The sequence below is a fragment of the Pestalotiopsis fici genome (assembly GCF_000516985.1).
Source record: "Pestalotiopsis fici W106-1 unplaced genomic scaffold PFICI_Scf_1, whole genome shotgun sequence".
In the NCBI taxonomy this organism is placed as follows: Eukaryota; Fungi; Ascomycota; class Sordariomycetes; order Amphisphaeriales; family Sporocadaceae; genus Pestalotiopsis; species Pestalotiopsis fici.
The window spans coordinates 5,088,469-5,110,469 of record NW_006917091.1 but is presented as its reverse complement, the minus strand read 5'-3'; the positions used below and the strand labels follow the sequence as shown (position 1 = coordinate 5,110,469).

At 46.0% G+C, this 22,001-nt stretch overlaps 6 protein-coding genes across 6 annotated transcripts in view; 3 read left to right on the top strand and 3 right to left on the bottom strand.

The window, feature by feature from the left end:
* Window positions 1-949: 949 nt before the first annotated feature.
* On the top strand, window positions 950-1,722 carry PFICI_01504 (uncharacterized protein; the record flags this gene model as incomplete). Its single annotated transcript, XM_007830085.1, has 2 exons — window positions 950-1,018; window positions 1,099-1,722. 2 exons carry the CDS (start codon window positions 950-952, stop codon window positions 1,720-1,722), a joined length of 693 nt encoding a protein of 230 aa, XP_007828276.1.
* Window positions 1,723-2,418: 696 nt separating this feature from the next.
* Window positions 2,419-3,915, bottom strand: PFICI_01503 (uncharacterized protein; the record flags this gene model as incomplete). Its single annotated transcript, XM_007830084.1, has 1 exon — window positions 2,419-3,915. One exon carries the CDS (start codon window positions 3,913-3,915, stop codon window positions 2,419-2,421), a length of 1,497 nt encoding a protein of 498 aa, XP_007828275.1.
* A 6,666-nt stretch (window positions 3,916-10,581) lies between these two features.
* Window positions 10,582-11,338, bottom strand: PFICI_01502 (ADP-ribosylation factor; the record flags this gene model as incomplete). The annotated part of the gene is made up of 4 exons (XM_007830083.1): window positions 10,582-10,674; window positions 10,731-10,796; window positions 10,855-11,099; window positions 11,191-11,338. 4 exons carry the CDS (start codon window positions 11,336-11,338, stop codon window positions 10,582-10,584), a joined length of 552 nt encoding a protein of 183 aa, XP_007828274.1.
* Window positions 11,339-13,301: 1,963 nt separating this feature from the next.
* On the top strand, window positions 13,302-14,088 carry PFICI_01501 (uncharacterized protein; the record flags this gene model as incomplete). Its single annotated transcript, XM_007830082.1, has 3 exons — window positions 13,302-13,499; window positions 13,602-13,809; window positions 13,883-14,088. 3 exons carry the CDS (start codon window positions 13,302-13,304, stop codon window positions 14,086-14,088), a joined length of 612 nt encoding a protein of 203 aa, XP_007828273.1.
* A 648-nt stretch (window positions 14,089-14,736) lies between these two features.
* PFICI_01500 (uncharacterized protein) lies at window positions 14,737-17,238 on the bottom strand (the record flags this gene model as incomplete). Its single annotated transcript, XM_007830081.1, has 1 exon — window positions 14,737-17,238. One exon carries the CDS (start codon window positions 17,236-17,238, stop codon window positions 14,737-14,739), a length of 2,502 nt encoding a protein of 833 aa, XP_007828272.1.
* Window positions 17,239-21,708: 4,470 nt separating this feature from the next.
* The window catches only part of PFICI_01499 (uncharacterized protein), a gene marked incomplete at both ends in the record, with an annotated part of 1,178 nt that continues 885 nt past the window's right edge, over window positions 21,709-22,001 (top strand). The window contains one exon of the mRNA XM_007830080.1: window positions 21,709-21,871. Within this exon, the coding sequence (XP_007828271.1) occupies window positions 21,709-21,871 (163 nt within the window). The remainder of the gene's footprint in view (window positions 21,872-22,001) is intronic.

The window sequence follows — 22,001 nt, the reverse complement described above, 5'->3', positions numbered from 1 at the left end:
CAGGCAATGCTGTCTTGGTCTGGGCAATGCAAAGCTAGAGGCTGCATTGTGACATTGCTGTGGTGTGATGAATGTTGTTGTTGTAAGTGGGGCAGGTTGAAAGAGAGGAAGCTGCTTTGAAAGTAGGGAGCCACCAGAATTGGTTGTCGAGAGCCATGCAGATTTGTGCATCGTGGGAATTCCTATTTACAAAGAGCTGTTCAACTTCGTAGTACCTTGCTGGCCGCTGCTGGAAGCTCTTGCCAGGGGCGGACGACGACAATGTGATGCAGAATCGTCCAGACTGAACAGTATGGGGCCAGTGCAGTTGTCGTCCATGGCCATGCATGCTTATACGTTCAGCCTATCAATCTCCCTCCCCATCTGCAAGCTCTGGACGTAAAGACAATAAATTAACTATAATACAATCCCATAATTCATTCTCCAAGTAACGAGTGACTTGTAAACCCAAGTGTTATTCTTTATACGGAATATGGTCGCATAGATTAACACTATAAAACTATGGCGGAAATTCAAGTGCTTATGCAAATTATGCAGCTAGCTGTAGGCGGATGGAACATGGACAAGACCCTTGTTCTCGGCTGGGCTCCATAGGCGCAACGCTACGTAACCAACTCGCAAGCCGAGCTACCTACCTATCCACGAGAGCATCATATGTTGCCAGAACCGCTCGTCCATCCTTCTAATATCGGGCATCAGTGAAATACAACACATGAAGTACCGCAGGACTGCAACTTTTACAGAAATCTGGGACTCGGGCTGCGCCGTACATCAAACAAGCGCAGAAGGACGAACAAGAGCCAACCTCTACCGCCTCTAGTTCCTTGCTCCTATTACTACGTCCGCTCCGGAGATCGGAAATCCCAACTGCAACGATACTGGAGCGCCAACCACAATCGCACGATACAAAACATAGATCTCGGGAAACTCTATAGAACTTGATACAGAAATGGCAACACCGACGGGAAATCAGGGCTGGGCCCAATTGCGACAACAAGCACGGTCATTGGAATCACAGGTAAGCGGACTCCTTACGGAATCCTGACGACTGTTGGGACACACACCCCAAAGCGGTGGCTAACTGTTGGAAACGCGCAGACCGATACCCTTTTCCACACATACTCGCAGTTTTCCCAAGTATCGAATATACCCTCAAAGCCGACGCCGGAAGAGAGGGAGACCGAGGCCAAACTGGAAGAGCTGCTAGACAAGCGCGAGACCGTCGTGGGCCAGCTGGGCCGGCTGCTGGACTCGGAGTCGGCATTGACGTCGTCGGCGCTCAAGCAGAACAACCTGTCGCTGCTGCGCGAGAAGCTGGCCGAGCACCGCCGCGACCTGCGCCGCATCAAGTCGTCCATTGCCGAGCAGCGCCAGCGCGCCAACCTGCTGGCCAATGTCCGCTCCGACATTGACGCCTACCGCGCCAACAACGCCAACCCCGAGGCCGCCGAGGCCGACTACATGCTCGACGAGCGCCGCCGCGTCGACGAGAGCCACAACATGATTGACGGCGTCCTGTCCCAGGCCTATGCCACCCAGGAGAGCTTTGCCCTCCAGCGCGAGACCTTGTCGAGCATCAACCGCCGCATCACCCTGGCCGCGAGCCAGGTCCCCGGCCTCAACACCATTATTGGCAAGATCTCGGCCCGCAAGCGCCGTGATGGCATCATCATGGGCAGTTTCATCGCCTTTTGCTTCTTAATCTTTTGGTGGTTCCTATGAGCATTGCTGGGTCCGGAGGAGCTATTTATAACGAAATGAAGGAACAAACGACTTTTGACCATGGAGCATGCCGATATGAGAAGAGCTGGTGACCGCCAAGTATGCTCATGCTCGAGGGGTTTATGCTATTTTATGTTTGTTGCTTGGGTCTGTTTGATTTGCATATGGATGGATACTCCACATGGCGTTAAGGGAAATTCAGATAGGTAGTCTTGTTTTGTACGATACGGAGGAATGGTCAATACCAACATCAACAAATCCTCTATATGTTGCCTTTATCTTCTGGGGCTTTGGTGTTGATTAATTTGGAATTTCACAGCTTGAGTGATGTACTTGCTTGTCACGCACCAACTCAACCATTCAAACACATTGTCAAGATCTTGAACATGTCATCTTCTGCAACCATGATGTGGAGGCCACATATTCCAAGCGTTGAAAGTTTTCTTCACTCACAGCTTGTTACACTATATATACATTTCTCCAAAACCCAGAACAAAACGCCATAACCATGATGTCAGAAATCAATGGTACCTGTTGAAGGATATCAAAAAAAAAAAAAAAAAAATCAACCTATTTTTGATTGTAATCTGTTCATGAAAACCCATTTCCTATTCCTGCTAGCACTTCCTCATATCTTAAATCATTGATATTATTTATGCAGGAGCGGTACCCTATAGATGAATTCATCGTTAGCAATCAGTTCTCTTTTCGGCCATGTCGTGAGGCTTTCGTATTCTCTAGAGCGGGCTCCCATGGACTTCTTACCTTCCAGTACTTGCTCGGCACAAACGGCATCTTGGAGACGACGGCATTTCTCTCCCGGCCACGGACCTTGACCTTGACCTCGGTACCACTCTTGTGCAGGCCGTCCTTGATGTAACCCATGGCAATGTTCTTGCCTAGGGTCGGGGACGGGCAGCCGCTAGTCACGACACCAATCTTGTTGCCGTCGGCGTCAACAATCTCGGCGCCCTCGCGAGCCGGTGCGCCCTCGACCACGAGGCCCACGCGCCGTCTCTCGACGCCGCTGCCGCCCTTGCTCTTGGGTGTCAGCTGTGGCACAATGACCTCGGAGCCGTGAAAGGTGCCGGGCGAACGGCGGTCCTTGCCAATGACCCAGCTGAGGCCGGCCTCGACGGGCGTCGTGGTATCGTCCAGGTCGTGGCCGTACAGGCACATGCCGGCCTCGAGGCGGAGACTGTCGCGGGCGCCGAGGCCGGCGAGCTGCAGGCGGTCGGGGCCGGCGCTCGCCAGCAGCGCCTCGGTCACGGCAACCGTGTCGTCGGGGTGGATGGAGATCTCGAAGCCGTCCTCGCCCGTGTAGCCGCCGCGGCTCACGAGGACGGGCTTGCTAAGCTCACCATCGCGGACGCGCAGCATGACGAAGCGCGACTGCCCAAAGTAGAGCTCGCGAAGGCGGGCCTCCTCGGGCACGAGCAGAATCTCCGACAGGAGCTCCTCGGACAGGGGACCCTGAAGGGCAATGAGGCCCCAGCCGTCGAGGACCTCGTGCTCGACCTTTTTGCCGCCGGCCTTTTCCCACTTGCTCAGCTGCTCCCGCAGGTACCCGAGGTCCTTGTCGCGGCAGGCGGCGTTGGTAACGACATAGAAGAGGTCCTCGCCGAGACGGGTGACAATGGTGTCGTCGACGATACCGCCCGTGCCCGGCCACAGCAGCGTCGACAGCGTGCTCTGGTGGAGCGGCAGGGTCTGGAGCGATGCGGGCGTCACCTTTTGCAAGAAATCCGTGGCGCCGGGGCCGGAGAAGCGGTGCTGCACCATGTGGCCAACGTCGAACAACGAGGCGTGCGACCGCGTGAAGTGGTGCGAGGCCGCGACGGAGAGCGAGCTGTACTGCACGGGCATGTGGAAGCCGCCAAAGGGTACCATCTTGGCACCGTGGGCGAGGTGGAGGTCATAGAGCGGCGTCTTGCTCAGGGACTCGCCCGACTCGGGAGCCGACGCATATTGCCTCTTCTGAATCTGTCGTCCGGCGCCAGCATTTATCAGGACGGCGAGTTGTTGCTGTTGTTGCCGTGGCCGTGCGGATAGAGCTGGCGAGCGGCTGCTGTTAATGGCCGGCGGAGCTGTCGTGGAGATGGGTCGGGACGACAGGACGAGACCTGGGGACCGCGGGGCCGAGAGGGCGGATACAGCCTTACGGCCCCTTGGAAGAGCTCTCGCAAGCTTCATTTTGGGTCAATTGAGGAATCTAGAGTATCACGAACAGGTAAAGAAAATTATCTATAGGCGCGTTCGTCTCGGAATCCTCGATTGAAAGACCAAAAAAAACTTAAAACAATAGCCGAGCTCTCCAACTCGGCTTATGATCCGATGTATTTCACCTGTCAATGGTCGGCCGATCAGCCCGATAGCGGGGTGGAGCTCTTTCCAAGTGCCTGATAAAAATGTCACGAGAATGACATAGGCAATGATGGCTGGATTTGGCCGCCCAGTGTGGGAAATTGATAGGGACTTAGTGTATTCAGTACAAATGAACGGATCTGGCTACATGGGTTTAGTTAAATAAAGTGCACAAGACCTAATTGCCTCCCACAGCCTACCGGAAATAGCCGTTAAGCCGGAGGTCCCGGGGTCTGATGCTTTTATCCGTTAAAACGAGAGTTGTACCTATTATTTTAGTTAAAGTCAACTTTTTATATACCTTTTATAACGAGCGATTTAATCGAAATAAAAGGATAAGCCTTATTGCGATAATTTGTAGTGTAATTTATAATTAAATAATAGTAATTATACCTGTGGTTGGGTTATAATTTATTATATTTAGTAAATGCACGAAATGCTTAAAATCTTTGGGTTATATCGCTTTTATAAGCTTATTAGCGGCGTTTTCCGTGGATGTGACTTTTTTAATTAGAATGTTTTTAGTAGAGACTTTTTATTAAATATAATAAAAATACTTTTTGATATGCTTTTTCGTAAGTGTGCTAGTCTGGGCTTTTGCCTACGCTTTTGCGCCTATGTTATTAACTAATAGAGGAATTGCCTTTTAAGGCATTATTTTTAGTTCCTTTAATAGGTTCTTAATAAATACGGCTTTACGAGCGCTTTTATTAATGGCGTAGTATTTAGCTTTTATAATAAATTAAGTAATTACGCTTTGCAGCTTTAAATTTTAGCTTATTAAAAAGCCCGCTATAAACGTTACCTATTTAGACGTGGATTTGGAGGTTGATTTATCGCTTATAAAGTTAGCGTTAACGTAAATATGTAGTCCTAATTCCTTATATTTAGTATAGCGATAAAATTAAGTATATTTTATTTTTTTTATGCGGGTGTTTTAAAGGTATTATAGCACCTTATTTAAGTATTTAATATAATTAAGGGACGGGTTATTTATAAAGCGCGTTTATACCTTATTGGCGTATGCTATATTTGCGCGTAGCTTAATTATAGCATAATTCGTTTTCCCGAGCTTTTTAGAATACTAATTTTTAGATTCCTAATTAACGTAGCCTTTAAATTTATGGGTTATTATTATTAATTCCGGATTAATAGGAGTAATAATACTTTTAATATTTTGGTATCCGAGTTTTTTAAATATTTAATCTAGATATTTGTTTTATAGTAATATAATATTATTATTTTCCTTTTGGATAATGCGTATTTTTAGATATTATTTAGCGGTATTTAAGTATTATAGTTTTAGCTATTTGTTTAGCTATTAAACTAATTTTTCGATAGCTTTAGTATTTATATATATAATTATAAAATCGTTTATATAAAAGGTTAGTACCGTTTTATTAGCTTTATTTTAGTAGATAGCATTATCGGTTTTTAGTCTTATAAAGCCCAGCTTTTTTAGTTCCTTTTTAATTTTTTGTTATTATTCGAAGCTATTTTGTTTTAAGCCGTATAAAGGGCGTAATAGCCTGATTATATTATTAAAAGTATAATTATATTATTATGTAATATTAGGGTGTTAAAATATAAATTTATTTAAATATAGGAATTGGCGTATATAGATTTTTTTATTAAGCCGGCCTAATAAATAGGCTATAATAAAATCGATTTAAAAGATTTTTTAGCTTTTGATTATAGCTATCGCGATTAGAACGCGGATGCTTATTTGTTTGGCTATATTGGCGAAGGTTTTTTTATAGTTAATTCTAAGGGTTTAAATAAAGCTTTAAGTTATAAAGCGTGCCTTTTATTTATTTATATTACCGGTAGAATTATATTTAGTTTTATATACCTATTTGGATTTAATTAGTGGCTTTTGCTTTAATTTAAAGTTATTATAATCGAGGAATTTAAACGTTCTTTTTTTAAATAGTTTAGTAATTTTTTTTGCTATGGCTTATTATTAGTTAGGCTATTTTTGTATATTTTTTGCCTGATTAATTAATAATAAATTAGGGTTATATTTAATAATTAGTATTAGGTATTCGTTTTATATTTGTTTAAATAAATTATTATTAATTAATAGTGGATGGTTATGTAAGCCTTTATTTGGCGTAGTTAATAGCGCGTTTTTAGAGCTCGGATTTTTTTTATCGTCCTGATTACAGTCCCGTAAATTGATTAGAGTATGGTAATTGTTTTTTATAGTTATATTTATATATGCGTAGGTATATTTATTTGAGCTTTAACGTATTATAGCATAGTTATAATTATTATTTGTGTATATTATAGCATATTTAACTATGTTTTGCCGTATGGTTATTTGTATTTAAGGGAAGCCGGCTTTAAATCGCCGCGCCTTTTATCCTTATTTTTTAGCTATATTCGGATTACAAGGCTTTATATAATGAGTTAGCTTTGAAGTCCTGTATCGCAGCCTATTTTAGACGTGTTACGGGAGTGATTTGATTATTTTTAATGGATCGGGCTGATTAGCGCTTTTATTAAGGTCCTTATAAAATATAACGTAGGGAGTTGTAATAAAGCGTGCTATATTTAATATATATATTTCGTATAGGTGTTTTTTAGCGTAATTTATAAGTATGCCTTTTAGCGCCTTTACTTATAGTTTTTTAGCTTGCATTTTGTTTTTTTTTAAAATATATATAAAAATACGCGATTTAAAGATTTTAAGGTGCCTAACTAATAGGCGATTAGGTGTATTTTGTGGCTAAAAGTTATTTTTTTAGCGCTATTAAAGAGTAATTAATTCCTTTTTAGTAGGTGTTATACGGTTTAAAACGATAACCTATGTCCTGTAGATTTTATCTTAGAATACCGTAAAAATATTTATTTAAATATAAATAGCGCGCGTATTATTTTATAATATTTTAATTGCGCGCTTAGCGGTACTGTTTTGGTATTGGTTGTTTAGTGTTAACGTAGTTAATTCGATGCCTTTTTGCTATGCGTAGTTATTAAAGAAGCCGCCGCTAAAGTTATTAGTTTTATTAATATAAATTATTTTAATTCGGCGCTTTTTTTTCCTAAGCTCGTATTATAGCTAAGCGATATGCTTAAGGAAATCGTTTTATAGAATTTTTTTGGATAAAGCATCGATAAAGTGTAATTTTATGGTTTTACGGTATTTAATTAGTGTAAAATAACGATTATTATTTAAATTGACGGGTTTAATTTTTTTAATATTAGCTTATAATAAGGTCGTTATAAAATTTGCGCGAATGCGTATTGGATCTGCTAAATCGATCCGAACGCTTTTGGCTTTATCGCACGTATCGCATATTAATATAGGAATGCTATCTGGATCTAAATTAATGCCTTTAGTGGCTTTAATCGTTTTAATTAGCCGTTTTTTATTTAAATGGCTTAGTTAACGATGCTATAAAGTTATTTATTTAATTAACGGCTTCGTTAATCCGTTTAGTGCTATTAAAGCTTATATATAAAGTGGTTCCTTTTGCCTATATAGCCATAAAAATTACCTTTTTTTAGTTATATTAATAATAGTTAATACTTTGTTATTAGGCGTTTTAATAAAGTTATTATAGATTTTAAATTTAGCTTTATATAGCTTATTACTAAAAATTACTTTTAATAGGAAGTTTTTAACGTAGTAATACTTTTTGAGCGTTAGTTCCCGGCGCTCGCTTTTAAGACCGCGTTATACGGTTAATATTTAGCCGTATTTTGTTGGATATATTATATTATTTTTAATTATAATAGGTAACCGATTGTGTTTATTTAATTTAATAATTAATTTAGCGATAAAATTAGCTTTATCGTTCGTAATATAAATATTAGCGTTTATATTTAATAGCTATTGTTTGCGTAAATCTAGCGCCTAAGTAGCTATTGAGATAGGGAAATTATAGTGGTTCGTTTTATTTTGTGTGTGTGGATCGTATTGTTTAGTAGGTTTATAGCGTTTGTTATTAAGCGTAGCTTGTAATTGTTTAATTGCGCCGGAAGCGATTTGCGTATAATAATTATAAGCTGTCTTTTGTTCCTCCTGATTTTTATTTTAATTAGAGAGTTTTATGATTTTGGCGCTTTTAAATTGGTAGGGGAAATTATTGTTTGTTGTAGTTAATAGTAATTGCTGGGAGCCCCGGAGTGCGCTTGTAGACGCGCTTCCCCGGCCCCGGCCACGACCTGTACCACGCTTATGGTAATTGCCTTTATTTACGCTTAATCGCATAATTGCGTTTAATTGCGTAGGTGATTGCGTTAATTGTGTAGAATTAGAATTTTATTTGTTTGCAGCTTTTTTGTCGCGTTTTTTGGATTTGCAGTTAATTCGCCGATAACCTTTTTTGCCGCAATATTAATATTCGCCGTTGATTTGACCGTTGCTATTGGTGAATAGTGAATTGGCGTTGTTTTTATTATTAGTTGCTATTTTGTTTGCAAATTTAGTTGTGAGGGATTATTGGAGTTGTATAAGTCCTAGTGTAACGCCTTTTGGGAGGATGGCTAATTGATTTTTTTTTTGTTTTGTTTATTTTGAAGCCTTGTTTTTAGTGGCTTTTAGATATAACTGGATTTGATTGTTTAGAGTAAGGCGTTGATTATTAGCGTTATGGCTTTTTTGTATATAGTGATTTTATTCGGTATTGAATTTGGCTGGGTTTTTGCTATTATAGTCGAATTTGTGTAATTTTTTTAATAGTTTTTGCCTCTTTTCGATAGTAATAGAGTTAAATTAACGGCGGAAAGCATTTTTTATTTTTATGCCTGTTAAATAGTGTTTTATAATTATTAATAGCGTTTTATTATTAATTATAGCTAAAATTGTAGTAATAATAAGCTTTTTATTTAAAGGGTAAATAGGGGTTTTTGCGATTTATTTAGCGGTTTGCTTATTAAGTTTAAGTAGTATTATATAGGCGCGATAATTAGAGGTTTTTGCTAAGAATTTTGATTTATCGATTTTGAATTTAAAGTTTTTTAAGCGAGGAATTAATATAATTAAAGCTTGCTTTAATATGCTATAGCTAGCTATATTAGCGGCTGCTTGCCTTATATTTTTAGCTATGGCTTCCGTAGCACCCGCTGTAGTTGCATGCTTTGCAGCGCTTTAGCCAGCTTTATTAGCGATCGCCTAAGCAGCTATTATAGCGCTTTGATCACTTTTAGTTAAAGTGCCCTGGCTAGCAATATAGGGTTTTGGGTAACCTTTAGTGCTAGGTGCTATATTATAACAAAAGAAGCTATTCGTAATATTTTTTATATTGATTGTGGTGCTATTATGTGGGAAATTGATGGGGACTTAGTGTATTTAATATAAATAAACGGATCTGGCTACGGGTTTAGTTAAATAAAGTGCATAAGACCTAATTGCCTCCTACAGCCCACCGGAAATAGCCGTTAAGCCGGAGGTCCCGGGGTCTGATGCTTTTATCCGTTAAAACGAGAGTTGTACCCATTACTTTAGTCAAAGTCAACTTTCCACACCCAGCGATTGGCCCAGATATGGTTGAGACATGACTCGGCAATCGATAAAAGAATAGTTTGCCCCTCGATATCTATACAACGTGAAAACAACATTTGGGTAATTGAGTTTGTATCGAGTTTGGAGAGGATCCTCTGAAGTAAAGCATCCCTCGATCAGATCTGCATACCCTGCGCCAAGTCTGCTGTTTCCTGCCTCCCGTCAGTGGACGCAAACACACTTGTTGCATCGAGGGAGGGCTCGAGTTGTGCGCACATGTGTGTTGTAATACGTGCAGACAAAATACTCTCTTGGCCCCTCGCAGCACGCAGGCTGTAGAGTACAAGCAACAACAGCAGCAGCAGGGCAAAGCCAGCGTAACGCTTGTGCGCATTAAGGTTGTATCCAGAAAGAAACCACCAGGGGGGAAACGTGGTGCATGAAACGTTGAAAAGCTAAATGTAAACTTCGAAATAAGGGTCGTACGTAGGCAGGCCGGTTGGGTTTCACAAAACTGGAACGGAGGTTGGGGCTCTTAGTACTCGCCTCGAATCAATGTAACGAGGGGCCACTAGGTGACTGGATGTGAAATATCCAATCGTAAGTTCATAGGACCGCCCGGAATATGAAGAATAGAGACACGAGTGGCTTGCAATAATACTTTGTAAGCAGCGTGGGCCTCCTCAGGCATTTCACAATTCTTCCACAGCATCAATATAGGAAGAAAATGACTCTTTTTGCTTTCCATAAATTAAATCGTACAAATCCCATACCTGTACGCCCTCCTCTCCCCAAATCTTCCAAAAACAATCATCATGCAGACCAGGAATTTTGCCGAACGAATGGGTTCACGGTAGAAACCATCACAAGAGAGGACAATGGGGGTACGGAGAAAGATGGATTCGTGATTTATGGACTATAACTGGGCTCCAGATAGAGGGAATGATTGCCAGGTACAATCGACCCACGCAGCCGGAAGGAAAAAACTTGGGACGCCGGTTGAGGATTTCGATTCGTTATCTACCGCCAGGGTTGCTGCTCCTTTATGAGTGTCCGGCCTTGCGGAGGGTGGTGGCGAGCCACTCAAGACCCTCGTAAAGACCATCTCCAGAAGTAGCGCAAGTAGATTGAATGTACTGGAATATGTGTCAGTACAATATGGCTTTGCAACCAAAGGATGAGAATAGCTTACCCAGGCGCGCTGTCTCAAGCTGTGGAGACCAAGCTTGTCGGTAATTTCAGCAGCGTTCATGGCGTTCTGCAGTTCTAGTCAGCACACAAAGAGTCTCGATCAATTGGAATTTTTCGCAACATACGGGCAAATCTTGCTTGTTGGCAAAGACCAGGAGAATGGCATCCCGCAGCTCGTCCTCGTTGAGCATGCGCTGCAACTCCTCACGGGCCTCGACAATACGGTCGCGATCGTTGCTGTCAACGACGAAGATGATACCCTGGGTGTTCTGGAAGTAGTGTCTCCACAGGGGACGAATCTTGTCCTGACCACCGACATCCCACACGGTGAACTGGATGTTCTTGTACTCGACGGTCTCGACGTTGAATCCTGTTGCGCAGCGTTGAAGATTAGCATTTGTTGATGACCTGCCAAGGGATCCAAGAGGCGCGATGGAGGCCGGGTCCGAAAAGGAACATACCAATGGTGGGGATGGTTGTAACGATTTCACCGAGCTTGAGCTTGTAGAGAATGGTGGTCTTTCCGGCGGCGTCCAAACCAACCATCAAAATTCTCATCTCCTTCTTCCCCCACAGCTTGTCGAACAGCTTCGAGATGGACAGACCCATGTTTGCGGTGTTGTATGGAAATACGCGACTATGTGGTGCTGTGTTATTAAAGCTCAAATGTAGAGCAGTCGTCTATTATCTGAAAGGAGATGCAAATGTTAGTGTTGGTTAAGTCGCGCCAAAGAGTGAATCTTTCAAGGTGGCACAAAGGAGTAGTGCTATGAATTTTTTCCTGTCTCGCGATAGTTTTGAGGGGTAGAATGACGGATTGGATGCTTGTGATGTCGTGAATTTATGTGATGGTTTTGTGTCGAATCAGGCAACGGAATTTAGCTCAGGACAGATCAACGTGTATGTTTGGTATGGGCGCTATGATTGTTCGAGATCTTTTTGGGTCGTCATAGAGCGTCTCCAGAATCCAGGCTGCCGCGCAAATGCCAATGAGGGGGTAAGAGGAGAGAGATAGAGAGTCTGTACCTGACTGACTGGGCTGGCCGACCGATTGAACTGGCTGACGGAGATGAAATTTGGCTGACGTTTGTCACCTTTGCAAGAAGAGGATACGGTGTGTAGTTAAAAGGTGGCCGTTGAGGTTGGGAAGTGGGCCAGTGCGGCAAGTTGACAGGAAGGCTGAAGGGGAGACAGAGACGGGGTGCTGCTGTGCTTGGGATTTGAGATGAGGACAGACAAGACCACAAAAGAGTGGCACGCGCGCTTGCTGCTTTGTCTGCCTGGCGGGTGGCATAGGACCGCCATCGTCGCGCGCCAGAGTGGGAGAAGGGGGAACTGGCTTTTGAAGACTTGCTTGCGATGAGGCTTGAGATTTGAAAAGGCAACTTACTACTTTGCGATTGTTGACAATGAGACCTGCTCTTGACGAAGAGAAGAGGTCTACTGCAAAGTGGTTCGTCGTGTGTCTAGTCGAAAGGGGGTGGAATGGATTAAGATGGATGTCGGTGAAAGAGACGAACAAGTCGAGTCTACTACTGCTGCTGGTAGATATGATAGTGGGAAGTGTTAGCCAAGGCGGTGCAGTGCCAGGGCGTGGGCAACGGCCGGCGGAAAAGTTGGTTGACCCGTGCGTGCTTCTTGCTGCTGCTGCTGCCGCTGCCGCCGCTGGTGATTCTGGTGCTAGTGAGTGGCCGGGACTGGGATGTGGGTTTTGGTTGGCTTGGGACTGCTAGCTTTTAGGCCACTCATTCACTCACACTGCTGGAAATCACTGCAGCTGCTAGAGAAATAAAAAATTACAGGCCTCTTTCGACACAGCAGCAACCACTGAACGCTGCCCACTTGCAATCTGGCTCCTGGCTCCTCCAGTGACATGCATTCATTAATCCCGATTGGGGGATCCCTACCTACAACATTGAGATACTACGCCGTGAATTGTGGGCTTGTGAAAGCGGTCGGTGCGCTGACTCGATTCCATTCCCATCATTCTCTCAAGTGGCAAAGGCCCTCTGTGATCAGTGATTGTTATCGCCCACGAAACTTTTTTTTATCTGCCCTGTCCAGGCATGTGCTGGCAGGCCGTTTAGCGAACAGAGAGGCACGCGAGTTGCCATCAAAGGCCCTGCGCCAAGGTTGGACCAAAAAACCCCCTGCTAGAAAACATCTAGAAGCAGAAGCGATGACGATACTTGAAATGTACTTGTGACCCCTTTCTGTTCTGCGTGAGATAGGGGCTAACAAGGGCACTGATAACCCCACGCAATCAAGCTTTCAGGGGGATCTGCTGTTGTTCAAGAGGTATCCCAGAAGTATAGCCCACTTGCCCTGGCCAACTTTGGCGCTAGGCCTTCTGGAGCAGAGGAGCCTCAACTCAACTGGGTAAACGGGCAAAGTGTCAACTCCAGGCATTTTGAACGACGAAAGCTCGCGAAGCGCGCGATCGACTCTGCAGAAACGTCATATCTTCTCTTCTCTCGACCCTCTTTTTTTGTCCCCTTGTCTTCCTTCTCCGTGCGTTGCTTTGCCTGATAAGCCAATTTCTTTCTCAGGTCAAGTGAAGAAGCAAGGAAAGATGCAGCTCTTCTCGTCGGTAGCTCTGCTGCTGTCCGCCGGCTTGTTCCAAGCTGTGCTTGGCCACAACATTCAGCTTCCTGCCCACGGCCGCGAATGTTTCCACGAGCAGCTCCGCCGCGATGACAAGATGACCGTGACCTTCCAGGTCGGCGACCGGGAGTTTGGAAGTGCCGGCAACCTCGACATTGACTTCTGGGTACGTTCTAGCTTGACGTCGTTCAGCTCAGTTGGCGACAGCTTTTAGCTATTGAGCTCGGGAAGTTGGACAAGTAGCTGACGATATTTGTCGAATATCTAGATCTCCACTCCCAATGGCCAGTACGAGACCTTCCAGAAGAGTATCTCCAACGGCGACTACTCTTTTGATGCCAAGCAGGACGGCAAGTACACGTACTGCTTCGGCAACGAGCACTGGGGTGCCAACAGCAAGGAGGTCTCCTTCAACGTCCACGGTATCGTCTACGTCGCCGAGCACGAGGCCGACAAGGATCCTCTCGAGACCGAGGGTGAGCATTGACCTCTTTCTGCGAGGGCAACATCTCTGCCCGAACTGTATTGTTTAGCTAACATTGTGTACAGTCCGCCACCTCTCTGATCTCCTCACATCCGTCAAGGATGAGCAGTCCTACATTGTCCTTCGCGAGCGCACCCACCGAAACACCGCAGAGAGCACCAACAGCCGAGTCAAGTGGTGGAACTTGTTTGTCATTGGCATGGTCATTGGCGAGTCCGTTTTCCAGGTTTGGTGGCTGCGCAGGTTCTTCGAGGTCAAGCGTGTAGTGTAAAAATAAAGATGTCTACGAGCAACGTTTTGGCAGGAAAATTTTGGACTGGCAGGGAAGAGGTGCTTCTGTTCTGAATCTGCTGGCGTCTAGCTGAGAGCTCTGTGTCAGAGAACACAACAAGCTATGGGTTTATTGCACAATCTCGATTGTATATGCATATGATGGAAAATCATGATCTATTTCCAATATGGAGGACGACTTCCGCCGCATACCAGCCAGAGAAAGGCGGTAGTGGAGCGCCAACGCGTGGGAAAGCATTATGACCGCTGTACGATTAGAAATGACACCCAAATTTCATGCTTTTAGCCATTAAGACCATCTACTCTGTCACGGTTATATCTTTTATCCGAGAGAACAGTAGCGAAAAATCCAGTCGATTATGATATCATGAATAGCTTCGTTCTCAATAATGCGTTCTATATTCTAGACGCCCAACGCATGTAGCCAAAAGGTCATATGAACAATAGCAAAACACCGTACGCCTCACCCAGCACCCAAAGCATGACGCCAGCCCAGATATATGGGACATATGCAGAACACACAATGAATACACAAAGCCGCCACCCAGCCCACCACCAACAACATGCATAAAGATTATTACTGCCAAATCAACATGGTTCCAGCCAATGCAATTAGCAATTACTGCGTTCAGGCGGCTGGATCGCTCTCTGGGATCTCGGCCTCTTCGTGTATCTCTTCCACTGGTAGCTCCACGCCCTTAATCGGATGAAGCAACATTGGTGGAAGGCACATGCGGCCCTCACCTCCTCGCATTTGGTTAACGGTCGAGGCATTCTTTGTCTTGTCTTCGACGAGCTCGAATTCTTCACCTCCGTCGTTGTTGACTTTCAGGCCAAGCCAACGGCGGTAGAGATTCGGGGCAAACCCAGAATCATAAAACCATGTGAGACCACGCAGATTATGTTCGCGGTCGCCGTAGACAGAAGTTCGTGAGCCACCCGTGGCGCCGTTCTTGCCATTGTTCAACGTCTGTGCTAGAACAGCCGTCGGCCATTCGCGGTCAACGTAGAGCGGGTGGGGTGCAAAGACAGCCTTGTAACCGTGCTGGAGTGCGACGGTCGCGGGCCACATTTCAGGGAAGGCGAACTGTTTCTTGAAGGCCGTCATCCGATGCATGGTTAGCAAAAGACGACGGGACATGCGAGAAGCCGTAATGATCTGGGCCCTGCGCGGAGGCTTCTCCCGTGTCGTGTTGTAGCCAGTGATGTCGTCCGCAAGGCCCCAGGTCGTGCCCTCTGGATCGAACAAGGGATTGAAGCAGATGTAATCGGCCTCTTCGCCAACTCCCCAGACATCCTTGTCCTTTTGATAAGTGGTCTCAGGCTTCGGGTCGTTCTCATATTCGAACCAGTCGTTCTCCTCGATGGGACGCTCAGGACCCCAAATAATCTTGTCGCCACGGTTGGCAGGGCGTCCCTGCTTGTCCTTGCCGTTTACCCCCTCCCAAACGTTGTCAGCACCTACGGTACCATCCTCTGCTTGGTATCGTGCCTTTTGTTTAAACTCTGACCAATCTCCATGAACCGAAGGCAGGTAGAATCGAGCATTACGTTCCCACAGGCCTTTTCTAGGTTGTTGCTTAGCCCAGTTCTCAACTTTGGTGAAAAAGTCATAGTAGTGACCAGTGTAACGAATATCCATTTCCCATTGCCAGAAATAGTCATATTCGGGGTGTTGGTAGGCAAAATATTGCATAGCCATGGCCAAGCCTCGATAGACACCGTGGACGGGTAGATCTGGGCCTCGAGTGAAGAGATCATAGATACCCTGATAAAGTGAAAGCATTTGTGTTTCTGTCCAGAATGTGACGAGACCTTGGAACTCTTGTGGGATGACATCCCGAATCCGCTGTTCATAAGTGGCGGCATCGGCCCAGATGGGGTGGGCTGCATCATTCCGTACTTGCACCAGGAGATGGACGTCGTACCGACCACCTGAAGCAAGGGACAGTTCGGTAATCAGCGATCGGAGGTTCATGAGATCTTCCTCCCGGAAAAAGTACTCGTCCCAGACGCGAATCACAACAGCGGTTCTCGATAGCTTGGTGGCGACCTCGGTGCTGTCTGTCGAGGATCTCGCTTGATCTTCTGCTGCAGCTGCTTCCGACAACATATCGCGAGTAAGCAGCGTAGCGTTGGCAGACTTGTCGTCGATAAAGAAGCCGTGGGGTGACGGGGTGCGTTCAGGCAAGGCCTTGTATCGCGCAGCATTCGATTGATAGCAACGCCGTTGCGCATCAGCCCAGTCGAGGTTTCTCCAGTCGACGGCCGGAACTTTGGACCACGTTTGTTCGGAGCCCTCCCTTTCGCCATGTTCACCAATTCCAAGACCACCAACTCTCTGAGAATATCCGAGTCCGTAAGGACCATATCTACCATATCTTTCATAACAAATCTCCTCGTTGAAGCCGAGTGCATCATACGAGCCCACGATGGCCTCTGGGAAACCATTGGGGCGTCCCTCGTAGTATCGAATAGGAGGGACGCGAAGCTTGTTGTCCGCGTCAAGGAAACACTCGTTGAGCTTTTCCGGAGCCGTCTGGAAGATGCTCTTTGGGTGATTTATGAACTCCTTGCTCTCGGGAAGGCTGCGTCGGTGAAGACTCGGGTCTTCGGTAAAGTTGACGTAGGCGAGTTTGCTGAGTGGCAACTCATCCTCGGGTCGGGGGTACTCTGGAATGTTTTTCTGGATGGGAACCAGATTTCGAATTCCTCCATAGTATCGTGTGAGGAAGTCATACGACTCCCACAGAGCGGGTTTCGGCGGTGGTTTGTACACGCCACCAAGTTCAATCATTCTGTTTTCATTCTGGCTTGCGCGTACCAAGGTGAACATAAATAACAGTATGCTCGAGACCAGGCCTATGCAAAGGTACCGAATGACCTTGTTTGGTAACCGGGAGCCTATCGGCCTTCCAGGCCTTCTCGAGAGGGAGAAGGGCGTCTTGAGCATAGGCGTTGCGGCCGCGGTGTGTCTGGAATTGGGAGAAGATTCTAAGGAGTAGTCTTCGTAGTCGGACTCGTCGTAGGAATCGTTCGAGTCGCGTTCTTTTCCCAGATTCTCGTAGACCGGCAGCTTTGAGTGCCGCCCATCGCGAGACCGCGGAGGGTTAAGGGAGAGGACTCCCATTCTCATTTAATGTAGTGATCCGCAACCTGGACAAGGTCAGGACGTGTTTGTACAGAGGGTATCGAGTTTTGTGCTATAAAGGCGCCGTACGCTGGAATGCAAGGAGTCAAAACGAAAGACGCAGGTACAGCAGAAGTGCCAAACCCCTTCAATGGCAGCAATAGCAAGGAAAGGGGGAGAAGCGGACGATCAGTAAAGACTGCGATCGCGGGTTTCCCAATGTGTTAAAAAAAGAGCAAATCCAAGTGCCAGGTTTAAGCTTGTTCAGGTGCTGGTGGTCGAGTGTGTAGCGGGCGTTACGTCAATAGCGGGTACACTGATGTTTCGTCGCTTGGGGAGAGAAGCACTGGTGTATCGTATCGCAGAAGCCCGGCGTTCGGCTGGAGAAGCAGAAACACGGCTTTGGAGAAGAGGCCGTGAGCTCTCTGTCTTGTCCTCGCTTTTGTCTGTCTGCGACTGCGCGAAAAACAGACGGTGCAGCAGGAAAGTCGAGATTGAGGACTGCGAAGGGAGAGAAAGAATGAGAGCGCAAAGGTGTTTCCAAAACTGGGCCGCTGCTGGCGAGTCCGATAATGTAACCTGCTGGTAAACTAGCAGCCGGACTTGACGACGAGAGTCTAGCACCTAATTCATGTTGTGGTCCGCCCCCCTCAATCCAGCCTAGCGCGGGCGCCGCTTTTTTTCTCCAGTCTTTTGAGTGGCCAATCCACCCAGTCATCCAGGAACAGACGGTAACCTGAGTAACGGGGAGGATTTAAAGTTGGACAAGAATCAACAACCAGTTTGACAGGATTTCACAGTATAGCCGCATGTTTTTGATTGGTGTTGCAATATGATTGGTTTTAGGATTATTATAGTGCACTTATTCTTTCTGAGTCTTCTTGATCAGAGAGTATCTACACGTCTTACGCAGTGGAATAGTGCATGTAAACGAAGGGCATTTCCATTTTGAACAAATATACTGGACCCAATCCTCATTCTTGAGAGTTTATATCAACAAATTTTATGAGCATTCCAGGAGCTACTTCACCATCCAAGGGTTACCTAAGCCCATTGGACGGGTGCTAGCACTAGGACGTGATATCTCATTCGCCCAGAATCCATCATCTCCTTTGTCGTCCAACGTCAGCCATGCCAATGGATCCTCGCCAGTTCCACACGCCATAACTAGAGAGCAACGAGAGGCACATGGAGTTTGTTGCCATGGACTAGTGTCATGTCATGTTGTCTTTATCGCAGACCTGTAGATCAATCCGTGAGATTCGCAACTATTTGTAACGCATAACGCATAATCGACTATAAAATCGTATTGTAGCCATTGTGGAACCAAATATTGCGGAGGATCAGCTTAATGGTATTTTCCCAGAATTTCTATACTCGTAAGCATATGGATCTAAGCATCGAAGCTTCCTCCTAGCATAGATCAAACAAGCATAAGCCAAAAATCAAAAGGTAATTGCTATCGGGTAAATCTATCAATTTGTCTGTAACGAAATAGGAATTCCAAGGAACATTCCTCCAGACGTTTCTTTAGCAGGAGGGAAAAAAAAGACACAAAAATAAAAATAAAGGTTAAATAAGTGTTGCTCCGAAGGCGAGCTTTCGTATATGCAGTGTTGCCGCCACTGGGCTGAGTGTTATTAGCTTGCGGTCAGCTTGCTCGTATGGTATTTGAAAGATGGAGATGGCGATCTGCGGTGATATGCGGCGGCTTCCACCTTTACTACGAGTTGTAAAACAGACAAGCGAGCAATTCAACATGACTGATTATACATCATTCCGAGTATATAAGATTGATGTGTCGCAATACTACGAGTCAAGTACGACAGCGCTAAAAGCAGCGTCAGCTCAGATGTAGGCACCGTTTATGGCTAAAAAAGGTACATGGCATTGATGGCAACGTCGGCTACAGCATGAATCGACTGCCTCGTTTGGGCGAATCGACGAGTCTTTTTAGATTATTGCCCCTTGATTATCCATGTGGGTGTGGGTGGGTCACCCACAGTGTCCACTGTCCACCGACGACGAACTGACGGCGCCCACTTAGCGGCGGGAATTGCATCTGGATTAGAGTCCAGACTGGCAGAGACCTCGCAGAACTTGGTACGGCCCCCAAATAAAAAAGGAGTTGTCATGAGCAACGGCCCTTTGCTGCCTTGGAAATCCAGGGAATGTGACGACATGACAGCCACATAGTATAATACTTGTTATGGTGAAGCTTCATACTACCGTAGAATCTACTAGCGACCATGGCGTTGTCCATAGTAAAGTGCTCAGCTCTCGGACTCTTCCACTAACCATAAATCATCTAAAATAGGCATTGGCGGCTCGTGCCGCGTCCTTACTTAGCATTACCATCGCCTTTGCCAGGCAAGTTTTGAATCTCTCATACTCCGTACAAATCCGAGAGGGTGTGCTCGTACATTATCAGACTGCGAGCGTGAACAGCTTCTGCTCAGCTTTTGACGCCAGCGTACGCAGCACTGTTCCATTGTTACACGAAAGCTTTCCTGAAGTTAATGCAGCACGCTGGCGCCAGTCGACGGTCAAGGTATCCATCAGCTGGAGGGACCATTCTCCCCTCGACATTAAAGTTTTTCGAGAGCACGTTTCGATTTGCTTGGGTCGATTGTTCGAATCTGTCTGGGTAGCCCCAGATGCAACCATATGAGCTTTGCGGCTGATGTTGATGGGCCCTCAGCAGTCAAAAAAATGTCCAGAGTATAATTATCTTGACTTGCTAGGTTAGCAATGGTATCACCCAAATCAGCTGATTTATACCTGGCAGGCTCGACACAACATCATATATGCCCAAAGAAGCACAGCATTGATCCATCGCTGTGTCATGAACGCTTGGGCACGAGATGTGGTAGTCTGAGCAATATTGAATCAGTGTTTCATCAACCAATAAAAGCCTGCCACTGCGTTCCTCAGCAGCGAAACACCAATCAGTATCAACGTGCCCCGGGTCATGTGGAAGCTTACACCGTCTTTTGCAGCTGTCGTGGCCATTGCTTTGGTGTCTCTCGCACTTTGGACAGAGCACAAAGACCAGCATTAAACGAGCCGGATGTCGAGGTTTTACACATGCCACGATTCCGTAGTGGCTGGCGCTCTCAAACCGACAGCTCACTCAGCACGCGACCAGATGCCAGAATGAAGAGCTCATGACCCATCTCTCGAGGAGTGGCCGGTAGGTAGGTAGGTAGGTAGGTAGGTGAACGAACGGGCTAGAGGTCAGGCACGGCTGCAGAAGAATATTGAACAACAAAGCTCCGGATACGGCAGCGAGTGGGGCAGGCAACGGGAGCTATGGTGCATGCTCGCGCCGGTGATTTCGCTTGTAACTCAATCGAGCAAAGCCCAACCCCAGACAAGCAAGCCTGAGCTGAGCATTCGCTATTCAGCAAACATGGGATCGACGATTGGCCATACTCCAATTGCATCACATTTTGGTAATAAATCCCCAGACCTCTGGTCATATGCCTCTTTCGCCTCCTTTCTCCTCACCGCGGTCTCCGTGTCCAAGGGGTCCAAAGCTATTGTCCGTCGATCTTACATTGGCAATAGGGGAGACAGCACTATTGAATACTCTCTCCATCAACCGACCGACGTCTCTCGACAAAGGACAACAGCTGTGACGAACGCCTCTGCTCGCCTCTTGCTACGCAGACTTCGGCAATGATTTATACACAATGCCTTTGGTGCAATTTTCTTTCTGGCTTTTTCCGAGGACATGACTGACGATACTCGGACAGGCGAGCGAACAAAGGATATTCGATAGGTAAAACTGACACACTGGCAGGGCTGACCGTGAAACCTAACACTAGGTAGCCACGGCGCCAACCAAGTGACCCCCGGGTCAATCGTTCCGCAGCACTTGGGGGAGCTCTGACGTTGCAAGCTCGGATAATCCCACGCATCTTATTCGCGTACCTTCATTATGCTGCAAGCTTTAGTCGAATGCAGGTGGGCACCGGTTATCGGTGATGTACCGCAGCCTATGGGCTTTTCAGAATGTCTATATGTCTGGCCTGGCAAGGTTAGATGCGACTGCTTAGCCGCAGGGTCACGCCACGGGAACACGAACCGACGTCAATTCCACAAGACTAGTCACGTTCCTTTTTGGTTCTGGGAATTCCTCGTCCCCATAAGACGGACGATGTCCCCCCTCATACTTGCGGCTCTAGGAGGGAGGACTTTGGTGTTCAGACATTTCCACGAAGACTCCAATTCAAGGTTTGCTCATTCCAAACTTCCTTCGTCTCGTCTATAGTCGTCTATACTTTCAAATCATCCTCCCTTTAGCAGTTGAACACAGCATCACGTACTCCCCTCCTGTCACATGCACCCCAAACAGCCATGTCCGTTTCCCAGTTGCAGACACAGCCCAGTGCTACGGCTTCCATGGTCCATGGCTATGAGAGTGCTGGCGGAGACACTTTACGAGCGGCTATAAGACAAGACCCCATGTCGATAACCCTCGACGGCCCTGCTATATTTACTCTTGCCACTTCTCTCGTGCTGAGTGTGCATTTCTTTGAGCCCTCGTTCATTACCTTGATTATCACGGTCGTGCCTTTACTACTCTACGTCCAAAATGATTTCAAAAACTACCTCAATCTTGGCCCGGGTAAGCAACTTGATGTATCATTTCTGACCCCTTTGTATTTGATTTTTTTTTTCCAGAGGAAATTTATCTTTAGAAAGAATTTTTCTCCCAAGGAAATATTCTCTTTCCTCTTTCGTTCTTCTTCTTCTTC